At 36.2% G+C, this 23,714-nt stretch overlaps 2 protein-coding genes across 3 annotated transcripts in view; one reads left to right on the top strand and one right to left on the bottom strand.

The window, feature by feature from the left end:
- Positions 1–7,043, bottom strand: part of foxn1 (forkhead box N1) — a 17,002-nt gene extending 9,959 nt beyond the window's left edge. Inside the window, exons 1-3 of the mRNA XM_079823082.1 lie at positions 6,905–7,043; positions 1,594–1,743; positions 714–1,028 (exon numbers count right to left, since the gene is read on the bottom strand). Of these exons, the coding sequence (XP_079679208.1) occupies positions 714–1,028; positions 1,594–1,728 (450 nt within the window). The 5' untranslated portion in view covers positions 1,729–1,743; positions 6,905–7,043. The remainder of the gene's footprint in view (positions 1–713; positions 1,029–1,593; positions 1,744–6,904) is intronic.
- A 9,761-nt stretch (positions 7,044–16,804) lies between these two features.
- Positions 16,805–22,334, top strand: slc46a1 (solute carrier family 46 member 1). Of its 2 annotated transcripts, XR_013817022.1 has the most exons (7): positions 16,805–17,212; positions 17,946–18,337; positions 18,421–18,881; positions 19,835–19,918; positions 20,001–20,157; positions 20,245–21,230; positions 22,210–22,334. XR_013817022.1 is itself a non-coding variant. In XM_079823085.1 (6 exons), exons 1-6 carry the CDS (start codon positions 16,928–16,930, stop codon positions 20,306–20,308), a joined length of 1,443 nt encoding a protein of 480 aa, XP_079679211.1. In that variant the 5' UTR covers positions 16,805–16,927; the 3' UTR covers positions 20,309–22,334. The 2 variants fall into 2 exon arrangements, 1 of the variants encoding a protein (XP_079679211.1); XM_079823085.1 differs by having other exon boundaries at positions 20,245–22,334.
- Positions 22,335–23,714: the final 1,380 nt, after the last annotated feature.

Raw genomic sequence — 23,714 nt, 5'->3', positions numbered from 1 at the left:
TTGAGCTAGGCTCAAAAGTATCTAAAATTGTCACTACCGAAACAGTCATGACCGAAACATGTCATCATTGTTTTGGTAGTGACAAAAGGGAACACATTATCCTTTATTTGGGGGAAATAAACTAAATTCGAGTACAGTTATGCAAATAATTAGTATTTTAGTATGTTTTAGTAGTTTTAGTATGCAAGTTAAGATGTGGTCGCTACCAAAACATTACTGTCACGACCGAAACATGGGATGTTTTGTCAAAAATAAAATAGATTGAATTATCAACTAAGATGTTATTATAGCGTTTGGTTCAATGTATATCCAAACTAATGAATCCTTAACTTTGAAATCAGTATGGTAAACTTTCTTTTACAAAGAATGATTGGATAAAAAATACAACAAATCCCATAAATTACACTTGAAATATTCCTAAAATGATGTGTTATTGATTTACCTGTGAAAACTTTTGAATAAAATAGCAAAAAATATATTTTAAAGGTAAATATATTAATCGGTCAATATAAGCCTTCTTATTAAATTATCTTTTTATTTTGTTTGTATCTGAACAGATAGGGCCTATATATAACCTTAAAGGCTCTTTTAAATTAAATCCATGAAAACGAAGAACTAAATTCTGTGCAAATTCCTTTAAGAATGGAAAAATTATTTTCCTTCTTTTTTTTTTTCATCTAAACATTTCTGTTTAAACAGTCACTCGGTCTCACCATGATGCTAGTCGTCTCCACATCAGTGCTTAATGGACTCCAAGAAGATTGTTCCTCCAATCCATCGGCCGTGGTGAGTTTCCCAGCTCTTCTGAGACAACTGAAGGGCTCAACCTCACTGATGGCCCCTTCACTGCATTGACGCCTGTACGGATGGTAGTGATTGTTCTCCGTCAGGCCAGATTCTTGTTCAACAGGGCTCCCGTCAATACTGTGTCTACGAAACCGTTCTGCAATAGCACTCTTCTGCCTGTAGGGAACACTTTCTCTTTGGGAGTACGGTGCAAACCCCTCTCCAACATTGCTCTGGTGACACTAGGATTGAACAACAAAACGTAAATGTAAAAACGCATCTGTAAAACATGCATAGCTCAGCAATATGAAATTCCTAAAATTGCAAAATACACGCCACACCTAAAGCAACACTGCAGTTTCCTTAACGAATGCACTGTTTAACATAAAGCAGTTTTCCAAGTGTAAATGCAGTAGCATGTAAAGATCTTTGATCTGCTAAAGAGACCATAAAAGCAAAAGCATGTGATATACAGCCTTCCCTAAGGGCCATAATTAATTAATATTAAATCAAAAGGATTTGGTGAAAAGGCAGGATGAAATACTTCTATTTCTGCCCCGGGGTTTTGTGTCCTTGAATAGTGCCTTGTGCGGAGGTTCATGTCCTCATCAAAAACTAATAATTATGACACAGTTGTAATGAGAGCAGCTGGCGGGCAGCGCTTTATAAGAAGCGGCAACTACAGAACAGTCTATCTATCTGGCTATGTAAACAGAATTGAAAAAAGAAGTCCTTAACTTAAAACCTTCAAAAACAAACTAACACAAAATTGATTAAAAACTAATTCGAAAAATAAATCATTAATACCTGTGACTCTGGCATCTGAAAGCAGGGCGAACCAAGAGGGTCAAAGGATTGTAGTTCACAAGAAGAAGGAATTGGTGAGCTGCTGCTGCTGCTGACGGATGGAAAAGACAGGCCCTGGGACGCAGAGGACATCATCCCTACAACCTGCCTCTGTAAAACAACACAACAGGCTATCAGGTTTTTAGCTTTATTTGTAAATAGAAAGATAAAAAATAAGCTTAAGCTACTGTTAAAAAGAAAACATGTGGCACAATGTACCCTCAAACATTTTTTACACGAAAGTGTCAGGGGCTGTGATTTGAAAGATTACGTGTCGGAATGCTATCATGCTTGACCCTTGCTAAATTGGGGGCACACAAAGACCTGTTTTCAAGAATGTTATGTCATGACATACTGTTGGAATATATGTATATCCAGTTATACAATAACAACAATCAACCTCAAATGACATTATGTCATAAAGGTATTTTCCATGTCTCCAAATAATCTATCTCCCTAGCTATTTGGCCTTTGGGCAAACCTACAGTCTTATGGCCCGTAATTGCATAACACTGCTTGTAATGAAAATCCTTTTCCAACTGTCTACTAAGCTTTTTCCATAACATTGATGGTCCATGTTTTCTGTTGAAAAGGCCCAATATGCTGTATTTATCATTGCCCTGGCTGCTATCTGATCAGAAACAGGTAAAACATAAGGCCATTAGTATCCGGTATTCCTGGAAATTCAGGCTACTCTCATTTACTGTCAGCAGACAGTGCTGTTTGAGACAAAAACTCATTAAAATCACCAACAAACCATGAAGGAGAAGCAGAAGTGTGTTAGTGACATGAAATGGAGATGGGGAGTTTTGCTCCATCTGAAACATAGAGTGTAATTCAGTACTGGAGAGGAAGTTGAGCTGGCCTTTATGGTCCATCACTGTGACTTTTAAACTGATCCTCTGACCTGTTATGGTCGAGATACAAGCCATTTCCACCCTTGAGAGAAAACAGCTGAATACACAAAAAGGTTATCGGGTGCTTATGTGTTTAAACGAGAATTAGGCAAGCAAATGAGGCATGATAACTGGATTTTATGATACATATCATTTTAAAGTATTTGTTTTTTTAAAAGTCTTTTACTATAAACAATCATACATTTTGTATTTCAACAATTTCATTTTACTTGGCTCTTTGGTCATTTGCTGCATCTGCAGTCCGGGCTCAAACGGGTTATAGATATTACTATAATGTTGTGTTGCAGTGCTCGTCTTGTCGCTAAACTGATTGTTTCGTACATTGTAGTGGACTTTTTTTTTTTCTTAGCGGGAATCCTTAAGATAATATACAGGTAAGATTATAAAAATGATTTCAACACAAATAAATATTTAATGTTTACGTATTAACTCATTTATTTGGTGAGAAACCAAATGAGAGGAATAATGTACTTACTGTACATTCTCCCTTACATCCTCTTGGGACCCAGAAATATATATATTTGTTTTAATTTAGTATTTTATTTGTATTTAGTATGTCATTGCATTGTTTAGAGCATAAGAAACAAACTTTTTTTGAAAAATTATATTTTATTCATATGTTATGATATGTCCTCTATAGTTTCAAAATAAAATTGAAAAAAAGAAATTGCATGTAGGCAAAAGCAATGGGATTTATTTTTAATTCACCAATCAATTTTTAGATTTCAGGATTCTTTTTTTTTAACCAAACTTTGTTTAAAGATGATTCTGGACTGTGTTATGAAAGATATAACGAAATGCATTGATATTTCATTTTACTTTGTGCAATATGTGGGTAAAATGGCCATACTTGGATTTTCCCATTCAATACAATGCATCTATACACTGCATCTAATTTGCATGTTAATGTGTTCTCGGTGCAACGTGTAATGAAAATAGAAGTGTAATAATGGGAGTAATAAACATTTTCATAATATTATCTAATATTTTATAGGAATATTGATATGTAATTGCTTTCCCTATTCACTTGATGTGTCTCCAAAATGCCTGATAAACATGCTTTAAGTCAGTGTCCACTACAGTGGGCATTTATGAAACCAATGCCCTGTTTTGTAACAGAAAGTCATATTTTGATTAGAAACCCCATAACATTTTCCTGAGATGTTGATTTATAATTTGAAAATTAATCCGATTTAAATTATAATTACAATAATATATTTCCATAAGAGTGCTAAACAGTAATGTCAGCCGTTTTAAAGAGCAAGAAGAAGTTGTTGTCCTGGTGAAATTAAAAGAGCTGAAATTTGGTATCTCTGCAAAGCCCTGAATATGCTCTTTACAGGACATCCATTAAAACTGTGACATGTATGATGGCAGAGAAATTCATTAAAATATAATATCCACTACAGTGGACAAAAGTCTATTTCTGGGTCCCAGGAGGATATAATAAATTACTAATTTATAGCCAATTATATTACAAAATATACAGTAAGTTCTGAACAAAGACTTGAAAAGAAATACAATTTCTGAATGCATAGAGTAAATGTAAATTCTGAAATATAGTGTGTATTGTATACACAGCAAATCTGTGTTAAACAGCAAAAATGTGATTTATAAAAACTAAAAGGTTTGTCATACGAGTCTTATTTAAGAGTGTTTAGCCAATAGGAAGTAGTTACTGTATGATTAGATTCAAGTTAAAATGTTGACTTAATCACTGCTTTTAAGGTCAATTTAATCAAGTCAGTGAAATCACTAACTAAAATGGAACCGAATGAGATCCCGCCATTGGAATAGAGCTACAATTTTACAGATTTAAAAAAAAAAAGGATACATTAATTTATTCCTGCATGGTCCCAGGTCGTTTTGCATAAAGAGCTTTACTACTAAATTAAATACTGCTTTTAAAGCAAGCTACAAAATACTTTTTTTTTTAAATAAAAAAAAGGTTCTTAAAGGTTATATTTAATCATTTTTTGTATAATTGAATTGTGCGCTAATTAAATTTGAATAGACAATTATTGAATATTATTTTTGATATATTGATAAGCTCTCTTAGAGAATTATATTTACAGAAAATTCGGAAAATTCAGTTTTCCATCAGCAACAAGCAAAGGTCAGAATGCTGAATGAGGTCAGTAAGCCATGCTATATAATCCTCTAATACAAGATAAAAAAGAAGACAAATTGTGTGTGTGTGTGTGTGCATGTGTGTGTGTGTGTGATCATCTGGAGTGAGTAAGAATAAAAATGCTGAAACAGGTATAAATGTAAAAGTACTTCATTTCAAGACTCCTTCCTCTCTCAATATGATCACATTTATCTCACTTTGATCTGGTCTCTTGCATGTCTATACAGCTCCACCTGTGCACTCTCACCACACTTGAGTGGCATTTCAAATGGACTGTGCATCTTCCTTTACACTGTCATCCATCAAGTAATTGGTAGGATATCTTCCCGTATGTCTACAAAAGCACTTTCACTCCAATTCAATGGAAACAGATCTGAGCGTTTAAAAAAAAAATCTCAGCACTTCATACTAAACGTGGTCAAATGGACAATTCACCCAAAAATGTCAATTCTGTCATCATTTATTCACCATCATTTCATTCCAAACCTGCATTTTTTTTATTTATTTTTTAATCTGCAGAATAATGATGCTGCTGTTTTCTATTCAATGAAAGTAAATGGTGGCCAGGGGCTGTCAAAAAAAAATATATATATATATTAAAAGGTCAATAAAAGAAGTCGAAAGTAGTTCTAGTGCGAGTCTTCTAAAGCCACACAATATGAAGAAAAAGCCAAGAGATTTTAGAGAGAATGTATTTTGAAGTTTGACAGCCCCTGGTAACATTTACTTTCATTAAATGGAAATGAGCAGTGTCAACATTCTGACTAACATCTACTTTCATGTTCCACAGGAGAAAGGAAATCATAAAGGTTTTAAATGACATGAGGGTGAGTAAATAATGACAGGATTGTCATTTATAATGCACACTATAGTGTTTAAGATCACTGTGCAGCATAAATGGAAATCCTAGAGACTTATGAAAAGCATTGTTTCTCATGAGGTAGGAACGCTGTTGGAGCTTTGCTGCACGAACGTGCGCTTACAAATCTTGAAGGAAATGAAGGTTTCTGAAAACCTGTTTAATTCTAGTGTATATTGTTAATGTCAATCAAATGTGATTGATGTGTGATGAGATTGGAAAGCATACAACCAAACCCTGCACCTGACAGACATTTTAGTATAAGCATTCAGACATAAACTTCAAAGTAATGTAGTAAAAGTTGTTAACATCATACTCTAAATAAATATAAATAAAAAATTCTATACAAATATTATTATTTTTATATTAAATATAAATATGAACATTAAAAATAACGGTAACACTTTACAATAAGGTTTTATTAGTTAACATTAGTTAATGCATTAGTTAACGTTAACTAACCATGAACATTGCCTCTGTTCTATCATTAATAATATTATTAATGTCACAGCATTATTTTGATGATGTGACACTCAATACTCAAGAAACGTATGACAAGATTGCTAGATCACAGCTGGAAACCATATCTGTGATCATTGCTCGGTAAATAATGAATCCCATTCATCGAATAGCTTGCGCCTTGTAAAATCAATCTTGGCTCAGCTCTGAGATTTCAACTGGGAATTTGTAAAAGTCTCAGTCCATTTGGCCCCCAGCCAACCTGTGGGAGCCACACACCCACAAGGGACAGACCTGCTGCAACAGGTTTTCCAATACACACATTTGCATGTGCACACGTGTTTGCACGGCTACACACACTTGGGTCACTGGCAACTGGGATCATAATGAGAACATATTTTAAATATTATATCAGACCCATCCTTGATCATGTCCCGGAGAGAATGGGCACTTTGCCGAACTTCAGCACCCAGAGGGGAGACGGCCCTGCTGCACCTGCCTTTCCCTGCCCTCTTTCTCATTCTCTCGCTCCCTCTTTCTCTCTCCTGTATCCCTCTCTTCTCGTTCCTAGATGAATATCAGCGGAGATTTCATCCAGGTGGAGACAAGCCTAACAAGGAGCCTGAGGGGCATTTCTTGATGCCTTATTTATTGGTGCCAAACGAGATACAGTCGTACAATAGTATCTGTGTAAGTGAAAAGTGATATCCCACAGATGTTTACACATGTGTACGCCTTTAATTTGGACTTCTTAGCTCAGATTTATCTCTTCAAGAATGTCTTTTTGATGTCTATTAAACCATATCACAATGTTGATCCTAGTGTACCAGATGCAAAAAATAATAACAATAATAATTATAGTTTGCTCAAATACTGTGCATAATAAATAAATAAAAGTTCACTTACCGCTGTGTGTGGTGCTTCCAGGCCCAGGTTGTGAATCTAAGACAGTCAGAGTCCACACAGATACCTGCAAACCAGCTGTAGATCTCCTCAGAAATCTCTCTCTGAGTTGCCACTCTGCTTTTATAGTGACTGACTGACTGCTGACAAGAAAAACAACTGAGACAGATACAGAGAGAGGGAGAGAGAAAGAGCGAGGGAGGGAGGGAAAATGAATGTCAATGCAGGTGAATTTTTCCCTTACCCTCCTAGTGAACCTGGGAGGCAGAACCATGGCCCTCCTGAACTGCTTATTAAAATCATATTCTAATGTGAATGGGAGATGGCAAGAAGGGTGGAGAGAAGCAAAAACAGTGATAGTAAAAGGGAATTGTGCTTAGGTCACACTGCTGCTAGGGGTTTGTTCATGTAAGGCTATCAAATTTAGAGGGAATGAGACAAAATTTATCTCATATAGCTTTGCTTTAAAATTGTCATAAATGCAGTGTTTGTTGATTTGATCTAGATTGTAATGATTTGTTTTGAGAATGTATATGTATTGTTTTCTTTTTTCAATATACATCACTCTCACATTTATATCACTGATATGTTATATTATAGATTGTCTCGGATAAATAAAGAATGATATAGATGGATAGAACATGTTGCACTAAATCCGCTGAAAATGGCATGTTTCAGCAGTACTTGTTCAAAACAATACATTACATAGCTATATTATATTTCAAGTGATCTCTCTTTGATTAGTCTTGTTTCTGTGTGTTCTGCAAAGAAATCCTTGAAATAACATGCCTTAAGCCCTGCGAAGGTGTAACTGATCATGGTGAATAGTTTGGCACCAGGACATGGCACAACAAAGCACACTTGACAGAGACATTTCTGCTAGTCTTTTCCTGCTCTCTGCTTTGGCATCTCAGCTCATGCTATGAAAACACACACACAAAAAATATCCTTTCCTTCAGCAGTGTGCTGAAAATCAATAAGCATTGATAGTGGGCACAAAAATGTCAAGATGATCGGAAGAACCTTTCTATACCCTTACAACTGTGTGTATGTCTATTTATTTCTATCGTCGTATGACCTGTTCAGTGGAGAAGACTTAATATTTACTGAATATTTGCTAAAACACTTTTAGATATACCATCAAGGCAAAAACAGCAATTATGTTCAAGGTAGCTCCGGTGACATTTTAAAAAAATCCACTGTAGACATTAATCATATGGGTTCTATTTGCTATTGACGTAACGCATCCAATATAGACAAGGAAGAACCTCAGCTACACTCTAAAAAAAAAGGTTCTATATGGCACTAAAATTGGTTCTTGGCTCTTAATCATAGGGGAACCTTTTTAAGTGCCGTATAGCACCATTTTTTTTGCTTCAGTGGTTCTTCAGCGGTTCTTTTGCTAAGGTGCTATAGTATAGCACCACTGACTAAGGTGCTATATAGCACTGCTACCATATACAGAACATGTTAAGATATGGTGCTATATAGCACCAAAAGTGGTTCCTCTATGTCGAAGAACCACTTTTAGTGCCATATAGAACCTTTTTTTTAGAGTGTACACTCTTAAAAATAAAGGTTCTTTGGCGAGGTGTGTGGTTCCATGAAGAACCGTAAATATCCAAAGAACCCTTCCACTGCACAAAAGGTTCTTTATAGTGAAGAAAGGTTCTTTAGACTATAGAAAAAAATGGTTCGTTAAAGAACCTTTCCCAAAACGGTTCTTCAGGGAACCAAAAATGGTTCTTCTATGGCATCGCAGTGAAAACCCCTTTTTGATTCTTCCTGGCACCTTTATTTTTAAGAGTGACATTATAAGAGAATGTATTTTGTTGTGTAACCTGTGTTCTTATCACTCAGACTTTACTGAGAGGATATAGTTTCCAGGCTGTTGGATTAGTCCAGATGAGTTGGGGTCATGAGGGTTAACATCCAGAGGTTAACAGTGCCCATAGTCCACCTCAGCCCAGTTTGCCAATCTCATTCCCACACTACACTCATCCACTCAACTTAATTCATCTCTTTACATGAAAGGATTTGCCTTCTGTCCCCCCTCCACCTGGTCCAAACCAATCAAGGTCTCTGGCGCTGGAAAAGGAGACATGACCAGCAAAGTAAGAAAATCTAGATTTATCTATCTATCATCTATCAGTTGTGAATTTTATTTTAGCTTTTGTTTCATTTGGTTTGTTTGTTTTAGTAAAACAAACCAAACCAAACAAAATCAAACAAAAGTAAAAAAAAGAATTTAGTTTTCATTTGTTTTTAGTTTTGTTTGCTTTTAAGGTTTCATTTGTTAGCATTAGTTAACTGCATGAAAAATACTTGTCCTGTTTACACCTGGTATTAGGATGTGTTTTGGTCAATCGGATCACAAGTGGACGACGCTAACGGACAGTTGTAAACGGGGTCTTAAATGTTTTGAGTTTGTCCACTTTCGACCAGGACCAGAAGTAGTCGAAAACACATTCGACCAGATTGCTTTCATAGTGTAGGTCCAATGCATTCGAACAGCCACAAAAAGACCACCTACTCTCCGCCTACTGACCCTAATGCAAAATCATTATGAAAAGCGCCCTAGCCAGATGGGATTTAAACTTTGTCGACTGAAGACTCAAGTGTGATTTGAAGATGATGTACCAAGCCAGAGATGGGCATAAATACATGGAAATGTATTTAAAATACAAATACAAAATACTGTGTGGAAAAATGCATTTAAATACAAATACAGTATTTTGTATTTTGAAAATACACAAAATGCATGTGAAGTTGGCGATTCAGTGCATGTATCCCTTAGCCTAGAAATCTAGACGCACCCTAGCGGCAGAACATTTATTTTGCCGTGAGTGTTATCCCTATTAGGCTGAAATCTATCTGGGCCTATTCATTAATATGTTTTGTTCTAATGTCACAACAAGTCACAATTTCAAGTTTACTGGGTTTAACTTGATTATTTGGTTAGGGTTTAAGAAGTGTAGGCTACTAAAAAACTTTTTCTGGTGTGTCCTCAAAATGACCCACAACCTAATCAGTTTATATGTGAAGAAATCCATTTATTCACAAACTTCTCATGAGACGAGTGTTTGACAAATTATTTGGCTTATCGCTGCTTTTTGATGCTTTGGAGAACAATTACTCAGAGTCGCCCTCTGTCGTTTCACAGAATTATACAACGGAGAGCACGTCAAGCATTACTTTACTGAGGAGCATGCGCAGTAAGCAGGTTCGCGGCGTAGAGCCATGCGAATTGCGAAAGTATGAACAAGGCTTCAACCAGTTTTGCCAACTTAGCAATTTTGTTGCTAGATCTAGCAACTTTTCAGACTACCGCAGCAACTTATTTTTCTAAAAGCACCTAGTAATAAATTTAGCCATTTCTTTTATTTATTTGGCAACTTTAAGCAACTTCTGGAAAGTGACTCTAATCCAAACAACACACATACAAGCTAGCTCAATAAGCCGAGTGGTTCATTCATAATTACTTAAGATCGCTGTGGAAATGTGGAAATCACTGTAGAAACCGGAAGATCATTTAGGTAGCATATTTACGGAGCCCTGCATATGAAAAAACTAGTAGGCTAAATCTGCACACGATTTATAAATCAAGGCAACAAATGAGTAAATTGTGTGGACAGTTTAGCAAATCGAGGGAACAAATTAGTAAATTTTGCGCACATATTACTTTTTTATTCTTGCACGTCATGTGTGGGGCTCCGCAGGGCCGGCCCGTGGCATAGGCGGAATAGGCAAATGCTAGGGGCGCCACTCATCCATAGGGGCGCCAAAATGTATTACTGATACTATTTTATTAATATTAATTTGAAATATTACCAAATAAAGCGCAAAAAAAACTTAACTAAGTCCCCCGCCTCTTCCCGGTCCGCCTCATCAATCTCCCCCGCCGATCTACTTGAAGTGCGTCAGAAATACAACGCGCGATCAGTTTAACGTTGGAAATTTGTTGTGTTGCGTCGCCTCTCGCCGCATCCAACGCAGACAGGATTGCTTTCATTTTTTAGGGTGCTTGGCCGCTCGCTCCAGGTGTTGACACGGTGTAAGTTGCCTGATTATTTATGACGGATGGCCGAATTCTAGTGTCAAAAAAGACAGAAGCCCTCTGATGCAGGGAAGATAAGGGATACACTGCTCTTCTTACATAGTATTTGTGTTTTGTTTATCTAAAAATTATTAAATCAAGGTGCATTTACTAGATAAGTAAAATGACAGAATATATTTTTCTTGTTTACTTGAAAATAAAAAAAGAGTTTTTGCTTAAAACAAGCAAAATGATCTGCCAATGGAGTGAGAGAAATAATCTTGTTCCTGATTGAAATTGTTTCTGTCCCAAACAGAAATAAGATTATTTTTCTCACCCCATTGGCAGATAATTTTGCTTGTTTTAAGCAAAAACTCACTTCATTTTAATTTTATTTTCAAGTAAACAAGAAAAATGTCTTATGTCATTTTACTTATCTATAAAAGCACCTTGATTTAAGAATTTGTAGATATTTGGACTGTAAACAAGAAAAAGATTTGTGTTTAAATAAGAAGAGCATTTTTTGCAGTGTAAAGACAGAAGTAAAGTGATGTAGGCAAATTAATGAACAGTTTATTTAATTGCATAGTAGTAAAATACTAATGTTTGCTAATTAATTCAGTTATTTTTACCTTAAACTTTATGCAAGCAGCTGTTCTGGGTTCTCCAGAGGCCACAGCCAGTGTGATTTTGTACAAAATAAATAATATAAAAATATTAAACGCATGTAATATCACTTTTTTAATAGCCTAATGTTTTAACTCTGCAGTTGTGCAGTTTTAAGGGAGTTTTAAGGGGGTGTATCAATTTTAAAATGTATTTGCCCAAATTAGTAATGATATTTATATACAGGTTTATTTAAAATAGCAACATTTTATGTAAAATTCACATTAAATATCTAAATTTCTGTTTAATTCCTGGTGAAAACATGAATGCTCATAGCTTAGTGGAATATTGCTGCCATCTACTGGAAAACAAACACTTTTGCTAGTTCTCAATGAATAGTTTGTGCATGAATGCTGAGATGGTGGAACTGACACACAGAAGGTTGCTGGTTTGATCCCAGCGGTCACCACCAGTGTGTCCTTGAGCAAGGCACTTTACTCCATGTTGCTCCAGGGGGATTGTCCCTGTAATAAGTGCACTGTAAGTCGCTTTGGATAAAAGCGTCTGTCAAATGCATAAATATAAATGAATGCTAGATGAACTCCTGCTCTTTGTGTTTAGGCTGTAATGTGGCATGGGTGCAATTTTTGTATAGTTTGACTATCATCAGCCTTTAAAAAATAAAAAATAATAATAATAATATCATGAACATAATGACGGGGTAGAATGGACTGGACATCATATAAAACAACAACAATAAATATAAAAATAAAACATCAATGCATTACAAAAATAAAACCGTACGAGTGTTTCCAAAGACTGATAACGTGTAGTGCTAAACCTTGACACAAGGGGCACCAAGTAAAATCTTGCCTAGGGCAGCAAATTGGTCAGGGCCGGCCCTGGGGCTCCGTACATATTAACTAACACATTGCTTTAATTTAGTTTACAAACAAATCTAAATTAGCATTTCAAATAAAAAACTGCCTGCCAACATGCAAGTGTGAATTTGAATTTCCTTTCGCAGCAGTTATAATAACACAAATCACATCACACCCAATAACTCATTCGCCCTTGCTTCTTTTTCCACTCCAACATTCCAATTATTCCGGCCCACTAAAAGCTGCAAAGATATATTTGCTTACCCCGATATAGGCCTATGTAACCGATTTAGAAAAAGTTCCATCAATTCACAATTTATATCATCGCTACGAATCTACAGTATTGTTGTCATATGATATCACCCATCCATGCAGTAACGTTAATGCTTCAAACACATTTGACAAGCTTTAATCAACAAGTAGAATTGACCATGACATACCTTATTCCAGAAAAGTTGTGCATGAATGTTGGGGTTGGGGGTAGGGGCATGTCTGGTCTGAACTAGTTGATGCATGAAAACAGCACCCTGAAAAAAAGGTTGACTGGCTCAAAGTATTTTGAAAATACAAAAATACTCGTCTTAAATGTATTTAAATACAAATTACATATTATTTTTTCCAAAGGCTTTAAAATACAAAATAGTATTTTGTATTTAAAATACATATTATAAATACATGTATCTGAAATACTGCCCATCCCTGTACCCAGGCCCGTCGCGACAAGGCAGGCAAACCAAGCAATTGCTTGGGGCCCCGAGCTGGCCTGGGGCCCCAAGACAGCGACAGGTTAAGAATAAAATGAAACGACAAACTGTGTGAGCGCCCCATTGATAGTCAATGCAGTAAAGTTCAATGACACTGTTATCGGGATCCCCCTTAAGGGGCCCCTCTCAGTAGTCGCTGAAAGCAGCCAGCCAACCACGCGATCTCTGCTGCCGGCAAAATACAAAACCTCCTCGGATTTGAAGCGGAATTTTATGCTTCAGGAAGCCAGAAAAGAAAATAGAGAAAGGAAGAGGAGGATAAGAAAAAAACAAGATAGTGGTATGTGATAAATTACACTGGATAAAATAGCTCTACTTGTCTTGTACAAAAATGGTGTAAGTTTGCAGAAGGTAGGCTAGCAAAAATATGTTTATGTTAGCTATCGTTACCTGCCTGACGGCAAATGCTGCTTGTAACGAACAGTACAACAGTACAGTACAGTACAGTACATAAATTTTTTTAAATATATTATTAAAATCAAAAGTTGTATCTGTTAATAATATTTAATGGAACTGCGCTAACATGAACTAACAAAGAAGTTAATACTGTAACAGATGTATTGCTCATTGTTAGTGAATGTTATTTAATGCATTAACCAACCTTAACTAATGGATGTGTATAACATGTAACCCCTTTTATTTATAGATTTACTATTTAATTATTATTGTTAAGTTGATCTCATTGACAATAATTGCAAGATTTCTATTAACATGTAGGCCATTCAGAAGATCTGCACAATTTCCAGTCAGGTAAACCCAAACAACCTGGAGTTGATGGTTGTTGCAAGCATATGAAATTAAACAGAGTTCCATTGTATTAAATATATTATCCTACTTAATAATGACAGCCTGTCATGGTGCTATATATATATATATATATATATATATATATATATATATATATATATATATATATATATATATATATATATATATATATATATATATATGTGAAGACACGTTTGATTCGTAATATAGTTCTCACTCATCAATCAGGCCCTCGGGTGTGTGTGCTGGTGAGGGCAGTTGTGCCGTCAGTGCTGGCAGCACACGTTAAGGCTCATCCCTATTGAGAGCTGCGTGTACTTCTGCTCTCGAAGAACCTTTCTATACGTTTCCTATATCCTGCATGTTCCACACTGAAGTCACCAGAAAGTGAGATGGGAAACAGTGCAAGAAGGTGTCTAACAGGATTGACCACAGCCACCTAGAATGCCTTTAGGACAATATTCAATTAGATTTTCTGTCAAAGGGTACAAAGATAAGTGACACTCACACAAACAAACACTATAAAATCTCATAAATGGTGAGGTTTCAACAATGCATTGTAACTAAAGCACACAAGCCTAAAGATTTACAGGCAATACAATATAGGTTGTTCATTACTTTCTTCTGTACTGTTTTCTGTACTGCTTTTATTTCCAAATAGTTGCCAATTCAATTCTCGAGGAATTCACGTGAGGAGGAAATCACACAAAAATCTCTCAAACCAAACACCCATCTTTGGTTAAAAACAATGCTTACATTTATAAAGGTAAAAATTTGAAAGACAGCAACTAAAATGAGAAAGCCTCTGGCAAATTTATAGAGCTCTTTTCCCACTGTGTGACAAACTGACAGCAAGGGTGGAGCAAAGGGCTAAAGACACACTATTGATTACACAATTTGACAGAAAGACAGAATTCATGTGAAATAAATATTGAGCTATTAAAAATGATTTATGTTTATTATTAGGTCAAGAGTTTGTTTATGTTTTGATTCAGTAGAAGAAGTTATATTCATAAAGGCATGTCTTCATTTTAATGGTAATTGTGGATTAGGACATAGTGTGATTATCAAATTTTCAAAGATTTGTTTAATTTACCCAAACTAGTTTTGCATGTTTAATTTGTAGGGTGTTGTGTCAGAATGAAATGTTAACCTCACGTGTTGGTAGATAGAGGATGGATGGATATATGGATATATAGATGGATGGATGGATGGATGGATGGATGGATGGATGGATGGATGGATGGATGGATGGATGGATGGATGGATGGATGGATGGATGGATGGATGGATGGATGGATGGATGGATGGATGGATGGATGGATAGATAGATAGATAGATAGATAGATAGATAGATAGATAGATAGATAGATAGATAGATAGATAGATAGATAGATAGATAGATAGATAGATAGATAGATAGATAGATAGATAGATAGATAGATAGATAAGGCTGATGTTGCTGTATTGGATTGTCAAACCGTTTTAAATATTAATTTAAAAAAAATCTGATGTCTGCAATGCTCATGACAACATAAAAAGATTTCCAGCATAATGCATGTTTCTTGGGAAGATGAGGAATATATAGGCCTATCTTAAGAAGAAGGTCAAGTGTTTGTCTCTGCAATTTGTCTTTAAAGAGGAGCTGAACTGAATAGCTGTCATTACCTTGGTTTCATCAAACGCTAAAGTGCACTTAAAAGAGGAATAGTAATCTTTCTCTCTCTCTTTCTCTCTATTGCTGCAACATGATATCTTAGATATTATCAAAGGAGCTGAAGGTCCCACTGAAAAAACACCTTTCTCATGGCACTCCCACATTAGGACAATGTCACATATATTTTACTGCTAACATTTGAATGACTCGACACTGCAAGCTATTTTGAAAGTGTAAGTTTAATGTCCCCTAGGGACATGTGATACGTTAAATTTACCATGGATGGATTTCACCCTTTTTTTAAATTCAAGTCCTCAATTTAAACTCACACGTATTTTTAAATTGTTAAAATTATTTAAATATTTTTTTTAACACTGTATAACGTGAACATTTGTATAAAGTAAAGCAGTAGGCCTATATCCAGTTGAATAAACATTTAAATAAATAAATAAGCTATCTTAATTATTACATTGCAAAGTAAATTACTTATACACAGAAAGTAGTAGATTAGTTTGAAACTGGATTTCATGAAGATTCCTGTGTGCAAGTAAAATCAATATATCATATCAGCCTGCAATCTGCAAATCCTATTTGAGAGGTTAAACCAGGGCCGTTCCACTTAAAATGATGTCATGCTCAAAAGCTTTTTGAATCCTATTACTTCAATCATAATCTATGGTAAATGCAAATAAATAAATAACATTTTTACTATTTACTGCTTTCCCATTATTATAGAATTGTTTCACTAGTTTACTACATTCCAAACGGTTTTTACTCTACCTGACAGAATGTGCTACTCATGTTTTGTAATGTCTGGTAATTTCTGTGAAAGTTTCATATAATATAATATAATATAATAGTATCTATCTATCTATCTATCTATCTATCTATCTATCTATCTATCTATCTATCTATCTATCTATCTATCTATCTATCTATCTATCTATCCTATAGATAGAATTATAGAATTGTTTTACTAAGGCGTTTACTTTTCCAGACAGAATGTGCTAGACTACTCATGTTTTGTAATGTCTGGTAATAAATATTATAATAATATAATATAATAAATATAATATAATATTTATGCACCAAATGTGGATATGTCTGTCATTCAGTTTTACTGAGATTGTCATGTCAGTTTCATGGGTGTTTCAAAGGGGGCGCAAGAATCACGGCAAACTGCTGGGAGACACGGCGGCTTCCGTAAAAAAAAAAAAACATTCTGTCTGTGTCAGCTGTTCGCGGAGTAAGTTAAGTTAGGACTATTTTGTCGTCTGTGTGATTTAAGCACTTGGACTCTGAAAGCTTTAAATCATGGAGGAATCAGATACAAGCGCTATTCTTGCGGAGGACTCGGAGTCCAGTGACTCTGGCAAAGTTTGTTGTTTTAAGGTGACACAAAACAAACCTCCACCGCCGTGTTCGTGTCCATTTTCCGTGACCGTGGAGCCCGTTATGTTCCTGTCCATGTTCTCCATTGCTCTCCAGGGTCCACTATACACACAGTACCTGTGGGAACGTCTCAGTGAAGATGTGGGTTATAATGGAACAAAGGGGGGAGGATGTAATGCATCTACGGTCCACGACCCTCTGCAGAAGGTAACGAATATTTGACACGTTTTCTGGGTTTGAACCGTACGGAGAACCGTTTTCCCTCCAGAAATCAGCCTGTTCTTTAAGTGAATCAAAATCAATCTGCCCGACCAGTGAAGCACGAATCCCGAACGAATGACACTGATGAGCCGGTTCTTTCTGTAGTAAATCACAAATTCTAAACAAATGACACTTTTAAGCCGTTTCTTTTTAGTAAATGAAAAACACACAGTACAGCGCGTCTACTGCAATCCGATCAAAAAACGAATGAATTTTGTGCTTCTTGCTTTTTTCTACAGCGAATCCTCAGTGAAAATATGCACATGACTGCTACCAGTGTAGTTCGAATCCCGAACGAATGACTCTTGAGTCGGTTCTTTTTAGTGAATCACAAAAATAGACCCGTGTGACCTGAACATATTGCAGGACCAGTGAACCCACTATTCCCGAACTTATAACTTTTAAAGAGCCGATTCTTTTAGTGGACAGTTTACCAGTGTATGTCGATTCTTGAATATATGACACTTACATGGAATTGCTTTTTTTCTATGTAAATCACAAACTTGGACCTGTGTAATGACACCTGAGCCAGTTCTTTTTTACCAGAAATATACCAGAAGTTATTATTACATTATCAAACTTACCACAAAAGGAGGCTGTTGTGTTTCAGATACTAAAAAGCTACATTTTATATTTCCAAAGGAGAACATTTTATATGTAATGTATTTCCTTCATCTAGGAAGTAGAGACTCTGACTGCACACTGGAACCTGTACATCAATTTGGGTGGTTTTCTTGTTGGGCTGATTATGGTGACCCTGTTGGGCTCGTGGAGTGACCGTGCAGGTCGGCGTCTGGTTCTGATCATCCCGTCCTTTGGCCTGGCTGTTCAGGCAGCCGTTTATTTAATTGTAATGTACCTGAAGCTACCTGTGTTCTGGTTCCTTATTGGGAGGATCTGCAGCGGCCTCTCCGGTGACTTCAACGCCATTTTGGCCGGTTGCTTTGCGTATGTGGCCGACACGAGTGGCAGGGGGTCTCGCACCTTTCGTGTGGCGATACTAGAGGCTTGTCTGGGATTGGCTGGCATGTTTGCAAGCATCATCGGAGGACAGTGGCGACGGGCACAAGGGTATTTTTCATACCTGATATAAAAAAATTATATTTCTGAGATAAAAGATGTAAAAAATATATATATATTTTTTTTTCCTCCAGATACATCAACCCTTTCTGGCTAGTATTGGCTACAAATCTTGCAGCGGCCTTCTACACATACCTGTTTGTGCCTGAAACCGTCACCCCGGACCCCGGGGCAAAACTCCTCTCCACCAGTCACCACCGGGCCGTCTACCGCCTCTATAAATCTGACACACCGGAGGGACGCAGAACCAAACTATGGTTTTACACTCTCTGCTTCTTTTTGGTGGTGTCTGTACATTTGGGCAGCAGTGACCTCTATGTGCTCTATGAGTTGAGTGCTCCGCTCTGCTGGGGTCCAGAGCTGATTGGTTATGGCTCTGCTGCCAAGAATCTGGCCTACCTCACCAGCCTGATGGGGCTCAGGGCCATGCAGTGCTGTCTGGAGGACTCCTGGGTGGCTTTGGTGGGCCTTACCTCTAACATTGTTGGCTTGATTGTGATTTCGGTCACTGACACTACAGCTCTGATGTTTACCGGTGAGATCTTCTATATACAATTTATACACCACTGTTAAAATGTTTGCGGTCGGCAAGATTCTTTTCATATTTTTGAAAGAAGTCTTTTATGCTCACCAAGGCTGCATTTATTTGATCAAAAATACAGTAAAAACAGTAATATTGTGCAATATTACAATTTAAAATAACTGTTTTGTATTTAATATATCAATAATAATATATGAAATAAGTAATAATTTTTATATATTAACTATTTTAAATCTATTTTAATAATTAAATGTTCAATGTTTTCATCAGCTATCATCACCTCATCATTCAGAAATCCTTGTAATATGCTGATTTGGTTCTCAAGAAACATTTCTTATTATCATCAATGTTGAAAACAGTTGTGCTACTTAATATTTTTTATAGAGACTGTAATATTCTTTCAGGATTTCTTAACGATTTTTAAGTAACAACAGAAAAATCATTTGATCAATTCAATGCAAATCTTAAAACAAATCTTACTGACCTTAAACTTGTGTGCAGTTATAGGTGTGTGTGTGTGTGTGTATAATAATCTATTTTTATGTAAAATATACATATACAATTATAATTAAAATTATGGATATTAAAATTTGTATATGTTTATATTAATATTTATTGATTGATTATAATGCATTGTGGATCTTGAAAGTTTACTCATGTACAAAACGGTTTGACAAAATGTCAGAAAACATTTAGAAGTAACAATGTATTCAATTCAAAAGCATTTAACTTACACTTTTCCAGAGTCACTATAAGATATTATGTTAATGTTCTACTGTTAAGATTAGGCCTACATTACAGGATAAAGGTCAAGAAACTCTTTCTTGACATTTCGAAGTATATGCTGTGCTGATGCAACCTCACGCTGTCCTCCAGTGGCTGAAGTGGGTAAATATGAATCAAGGAAATGAACTCGCAGAAGTTGCTTATCTATCTGTCTTTGTCAGGATATGGCCTGTGCTTCCTTTTTATGGCCACTACCCCAGTCCTGAGATCTAAATTGTCCAAGCTGGTGGACCCTTCGGAACAAGGTGAAACAAGGACAGCATTGTCACAAATGAGTAACATCGAATTAAATGGAATAATGTGTTTTGTATATGTTTTTTTTTTTAGGTGCTCTGTTTGCTTCAGTGGCATGTGTGGAAGGTCTGTGCTCACTAGTATCTAGTGGGGTTTTTAACTCTTTGTATCCTGCCACCCTATATTTTATGAAGGGATTCCCCTTCCTCTTTGGGGCTATCATCCTCCTCATTCCAGCTGGCATTATTGGGTAAGACCTTCAATGGTCGTTTAGAATCATAACCACAAAATGTGATGAATGTCGAGACTAAACATATTTTTATTATGATGTGTACAGGGGCTTGGGTTGCCTGGAGAAGAGAGAGAGCAGAACAAACAGAGAAGGTTCTGGAATATCCTGACATTGACTTTAAGAGTTTTGCTTGAACAGTAAAGGACAGAGTGTCCAAGAATAAGCAATGATTTTCTGGACAACTGTGATCCTAAAGCTGACTGCCAATGGAGCGCACAATGACCTGGGCATAGCAGTCGCCGTGATTTTGCCAAGACATCTTTTGTTGAGCCTGGAACAAAATTCCTGACCAAAAGTAAGATTTTTTTTTAAAAGAAATTATTCAGCAAAGATGCATTAAATTGATCAAAAGTGACATTAAAGATGTTTAAAATGGAAATGAAATGCTGTTCTTTTGAATTTTCTATTCATCAATGAATCTTGGAAAAAAATGTATCACTGTTTCTGCAAAAAAAAAAAAATTCTTAAGAACCAAATCAACATTAGAATGATTTCTGTATCATGTGACACTAAAGACTGGAGTAATGACGCTCTTTGCGTCACAGGAATAAATTACATGATTTTTTTAAGTGGATGTGTTCAGAGACAACTGTGAGTAAACCATAGGTATGTGGATTTCCCCCAAAAAGTGTCCACACTGTGACTCTGTGGTGCTATTAAAACATTGTTTCAGCATCCTGACCAGCTAGACCAGGGGTCGGGAACCTATGGCTCGCGAGCCATATATGGCTCTTTTCCGGATTTTATATGGCTCTCCAGTTTTCAAATGTTGACTGAAAAATACACCCTCGATGATGATAATTATTTTTAAACTATTAGCATACTTGATTAATGTAGAATTTAACATTATGAATATGTAAAATTAAATTAAATATTAGGGATGCCACAATTCTCAATATAATATTGTACCGTTCGACGGCCTTCATGGTTCAATACGCGCCTGTGAATTGCGGTTTTTCGGTTTTGCATTTAATTAAGTATTTTTCTACAAATTCAATAATTTGCCTCCATCCCAATATACTGAACAACGCGTCATACCTTCACATCCAGAGGTGTCAAAAGTATTCGCATTCATTACTCAGGTAGAAGTATAGATACTGGGGTTTAAAAAGACTTCTGTAGAAGTTGAAGTATCAACTCAAGCTTTTTACTCAAGTAAAAGTGTAAAAGTAACTGGTTTCAAAACTACTTAAAGTATAAAAGTAAAAGTAATGTAAGGGGAAAAAATGCCATTAAAGGGGTAGTTCACCCAAAAATGAAAATTCTGTCATAATTTACTCAAATTGTTCCAAACCTGTATGAGTTTCTTTGTTCTGAAGATTGAAGAATTTTTGTAACAAGCAGATTATATGCAACCATTGACTGCCATAGCATTTTCCCCCTACTATGGCAGTCAATGGTTGCTCTATCTGCTTGGTTACAAACATTCTTCAAAATATCTTCAGAACAAAAACTCATACAGGTTTGGAACAACTTGAGGGTGAGTAAATGATGACAGAATTTTCATTTTTGGGTGAAGTATCCCTTTAAGGACAAAAGATTAGGCCGCGCCACAGTGCATACCCCACCTCCTCAAAAAAACATTTTTCTGAAGGCCATAATGACTATAATGTTATATTAAAAAGTTAATGTTGAACATTTTTAGATGCACTTGGCAACGCGTTTCAGCCGCATATATTCCCATTGAAAATGAACGCATTTTAGGACAATGCAAATACATTAAAGAACCATATTGTGTACTACTGAGCATTAACGTGTTTCATGGAGTGGAAGATTTGATGACTAGTTGCCTATAAATATTGTAAAGGTGCAAAAAGTCAAAATTCAGAGGCATGTTATCAATAACCATTTTTTGAATGTGTGATCAGTGTGGCCAGATTGGGTCAACAATTTCCAGCCCAAAAACCTCACCAAATGTACAATTATATATTTTTTTTAAAATGGTTATTGATAACATGCCTGGTTATTGATAACAAGTTTGCACCTCTTACAATACTTATAGGCAACTAGTCACTCCAAGAAAAAACCCCAAAACTTTAACTGCCAAAATAATGTGATATTATTTTATTGCCATACCAATCAATGTTGATAAGTAAGTTACCATTTTATCTCCTTAAAGCATAACATTGATGATTAAAAAAAAAAAAAAAAATTCCCAGTAAAACGGTTCAAATATGACTATATGTCCAGGTAGAAACTGTCAAAACCGCAATCCCTTAGAAAAACACAAGATTTTCAATGTCAACAGTAAGAAGCCAATTTACGCGCAAAAAGTGCCCAATATAGAGATTGGAAAAAGCTATGTAATTAACAGGCATTTCACACCTTAATGCACACACCAATGTCAAAATGCGTAATTCATTTATACTGTAGGCTACAATAATCCGTCAACAAATACATAACAACAATGCGCTTACCCTTGTGTTGCACTTTGCTTTGACAAAACTACAGTATGTCTTTCGTGAAGTACATGGCACATGCATTTAGCACAGTCAAAACGGATTAGTCGTTGATTTAAACATCTTTCAGCATCTGTCGGGGTTGCTAGTTGCAGATGTCCTAAGTGTGTGTATGATGATGGACAGGAGTCACGGTTATATTTATAAAGAGTCTTCGAGTCACAGGTGTAATTCACGTTTGAGAGTTGAGTCAGTCCCACTCTTTACTGTAGATACAACTTACTGTGTATTTATGCCACTGGCATAGCGATCACTGATTCACTGGACTATACAGCTACGAGTCATCGCGCTAAAAACCCGGCTAAAGTCATGAATGAGGCTGAGCACGTCTGCCTGCTGATCGCTGATTGGCTGAAAGTACGTGCTCGTCGGCGAGAACCCGCCCTATCTGGCAACATGGTGTGTGATTTGTGCAGGTGCAGGCGTGATTGATCGCCTACAACCCAATAGGGTGTCGGAATGGTTTGTGTTTATCCTTCTCATCCAACCACAATCAAATTCACTCTGTCTGGATGGCGCGATTTATCTGGATAGTTTTTTTTATTTTATGACAAGCCGGAATGAAAACATGCCGAAATGGAATAGGAGTAACGAGGCTATTTTTAAAATGTAAGGAGTAGAAAGTACAGATAATTGCTTGAAAATGTAAGGAGTAGAAGTAAAAAGTAGGCTGAAAAATAATTACTCCAGTAAAGTATAGATACTCAAAATTTCTACTTAAGTAAGGTAACGAAGTATTTGTACTTCGTTACTTGACACCTCTGTTCACATCACACATTAGTGGTAGAGTTATACTCACGGGACACTATAGTTATTCACAATCACGAAAGTTCATTATTTGCATGCGTTTTAAAGCCTTGCCGGCGTGTGCGCGGTTTTAACATGCGCTTTTCTGTTTTAAAGCCTTGCCGGCGTGTGCGCGGTTTTAACATGCGCTTTACCGAACGCGCGCACTAAACGCTTGTCAAACACGTGATTACTGGACTAAGTCGTCTTACTGCGCTAATGCTGTCAAATACACACCATGTTTACATAAACACAGTCGGTTATGTCTAC

Source organism: Gobio gobio (genome assembly GCF_949357685.1).
Source record: "Gobio gobio genome assembly, chromosome: 8".
In the NCBI taxonomy this organism is placed as follows: Eukaryota; Metazoa; Chordata; class Actinopteri; order Cypriniformes; family Gobionidae; genus Gobio; species Gobio gobio.
Note: the sequence above shows the minus strand (reverse complement) of the source record. Positions and strands in the feature narration are given on the sequence as shown.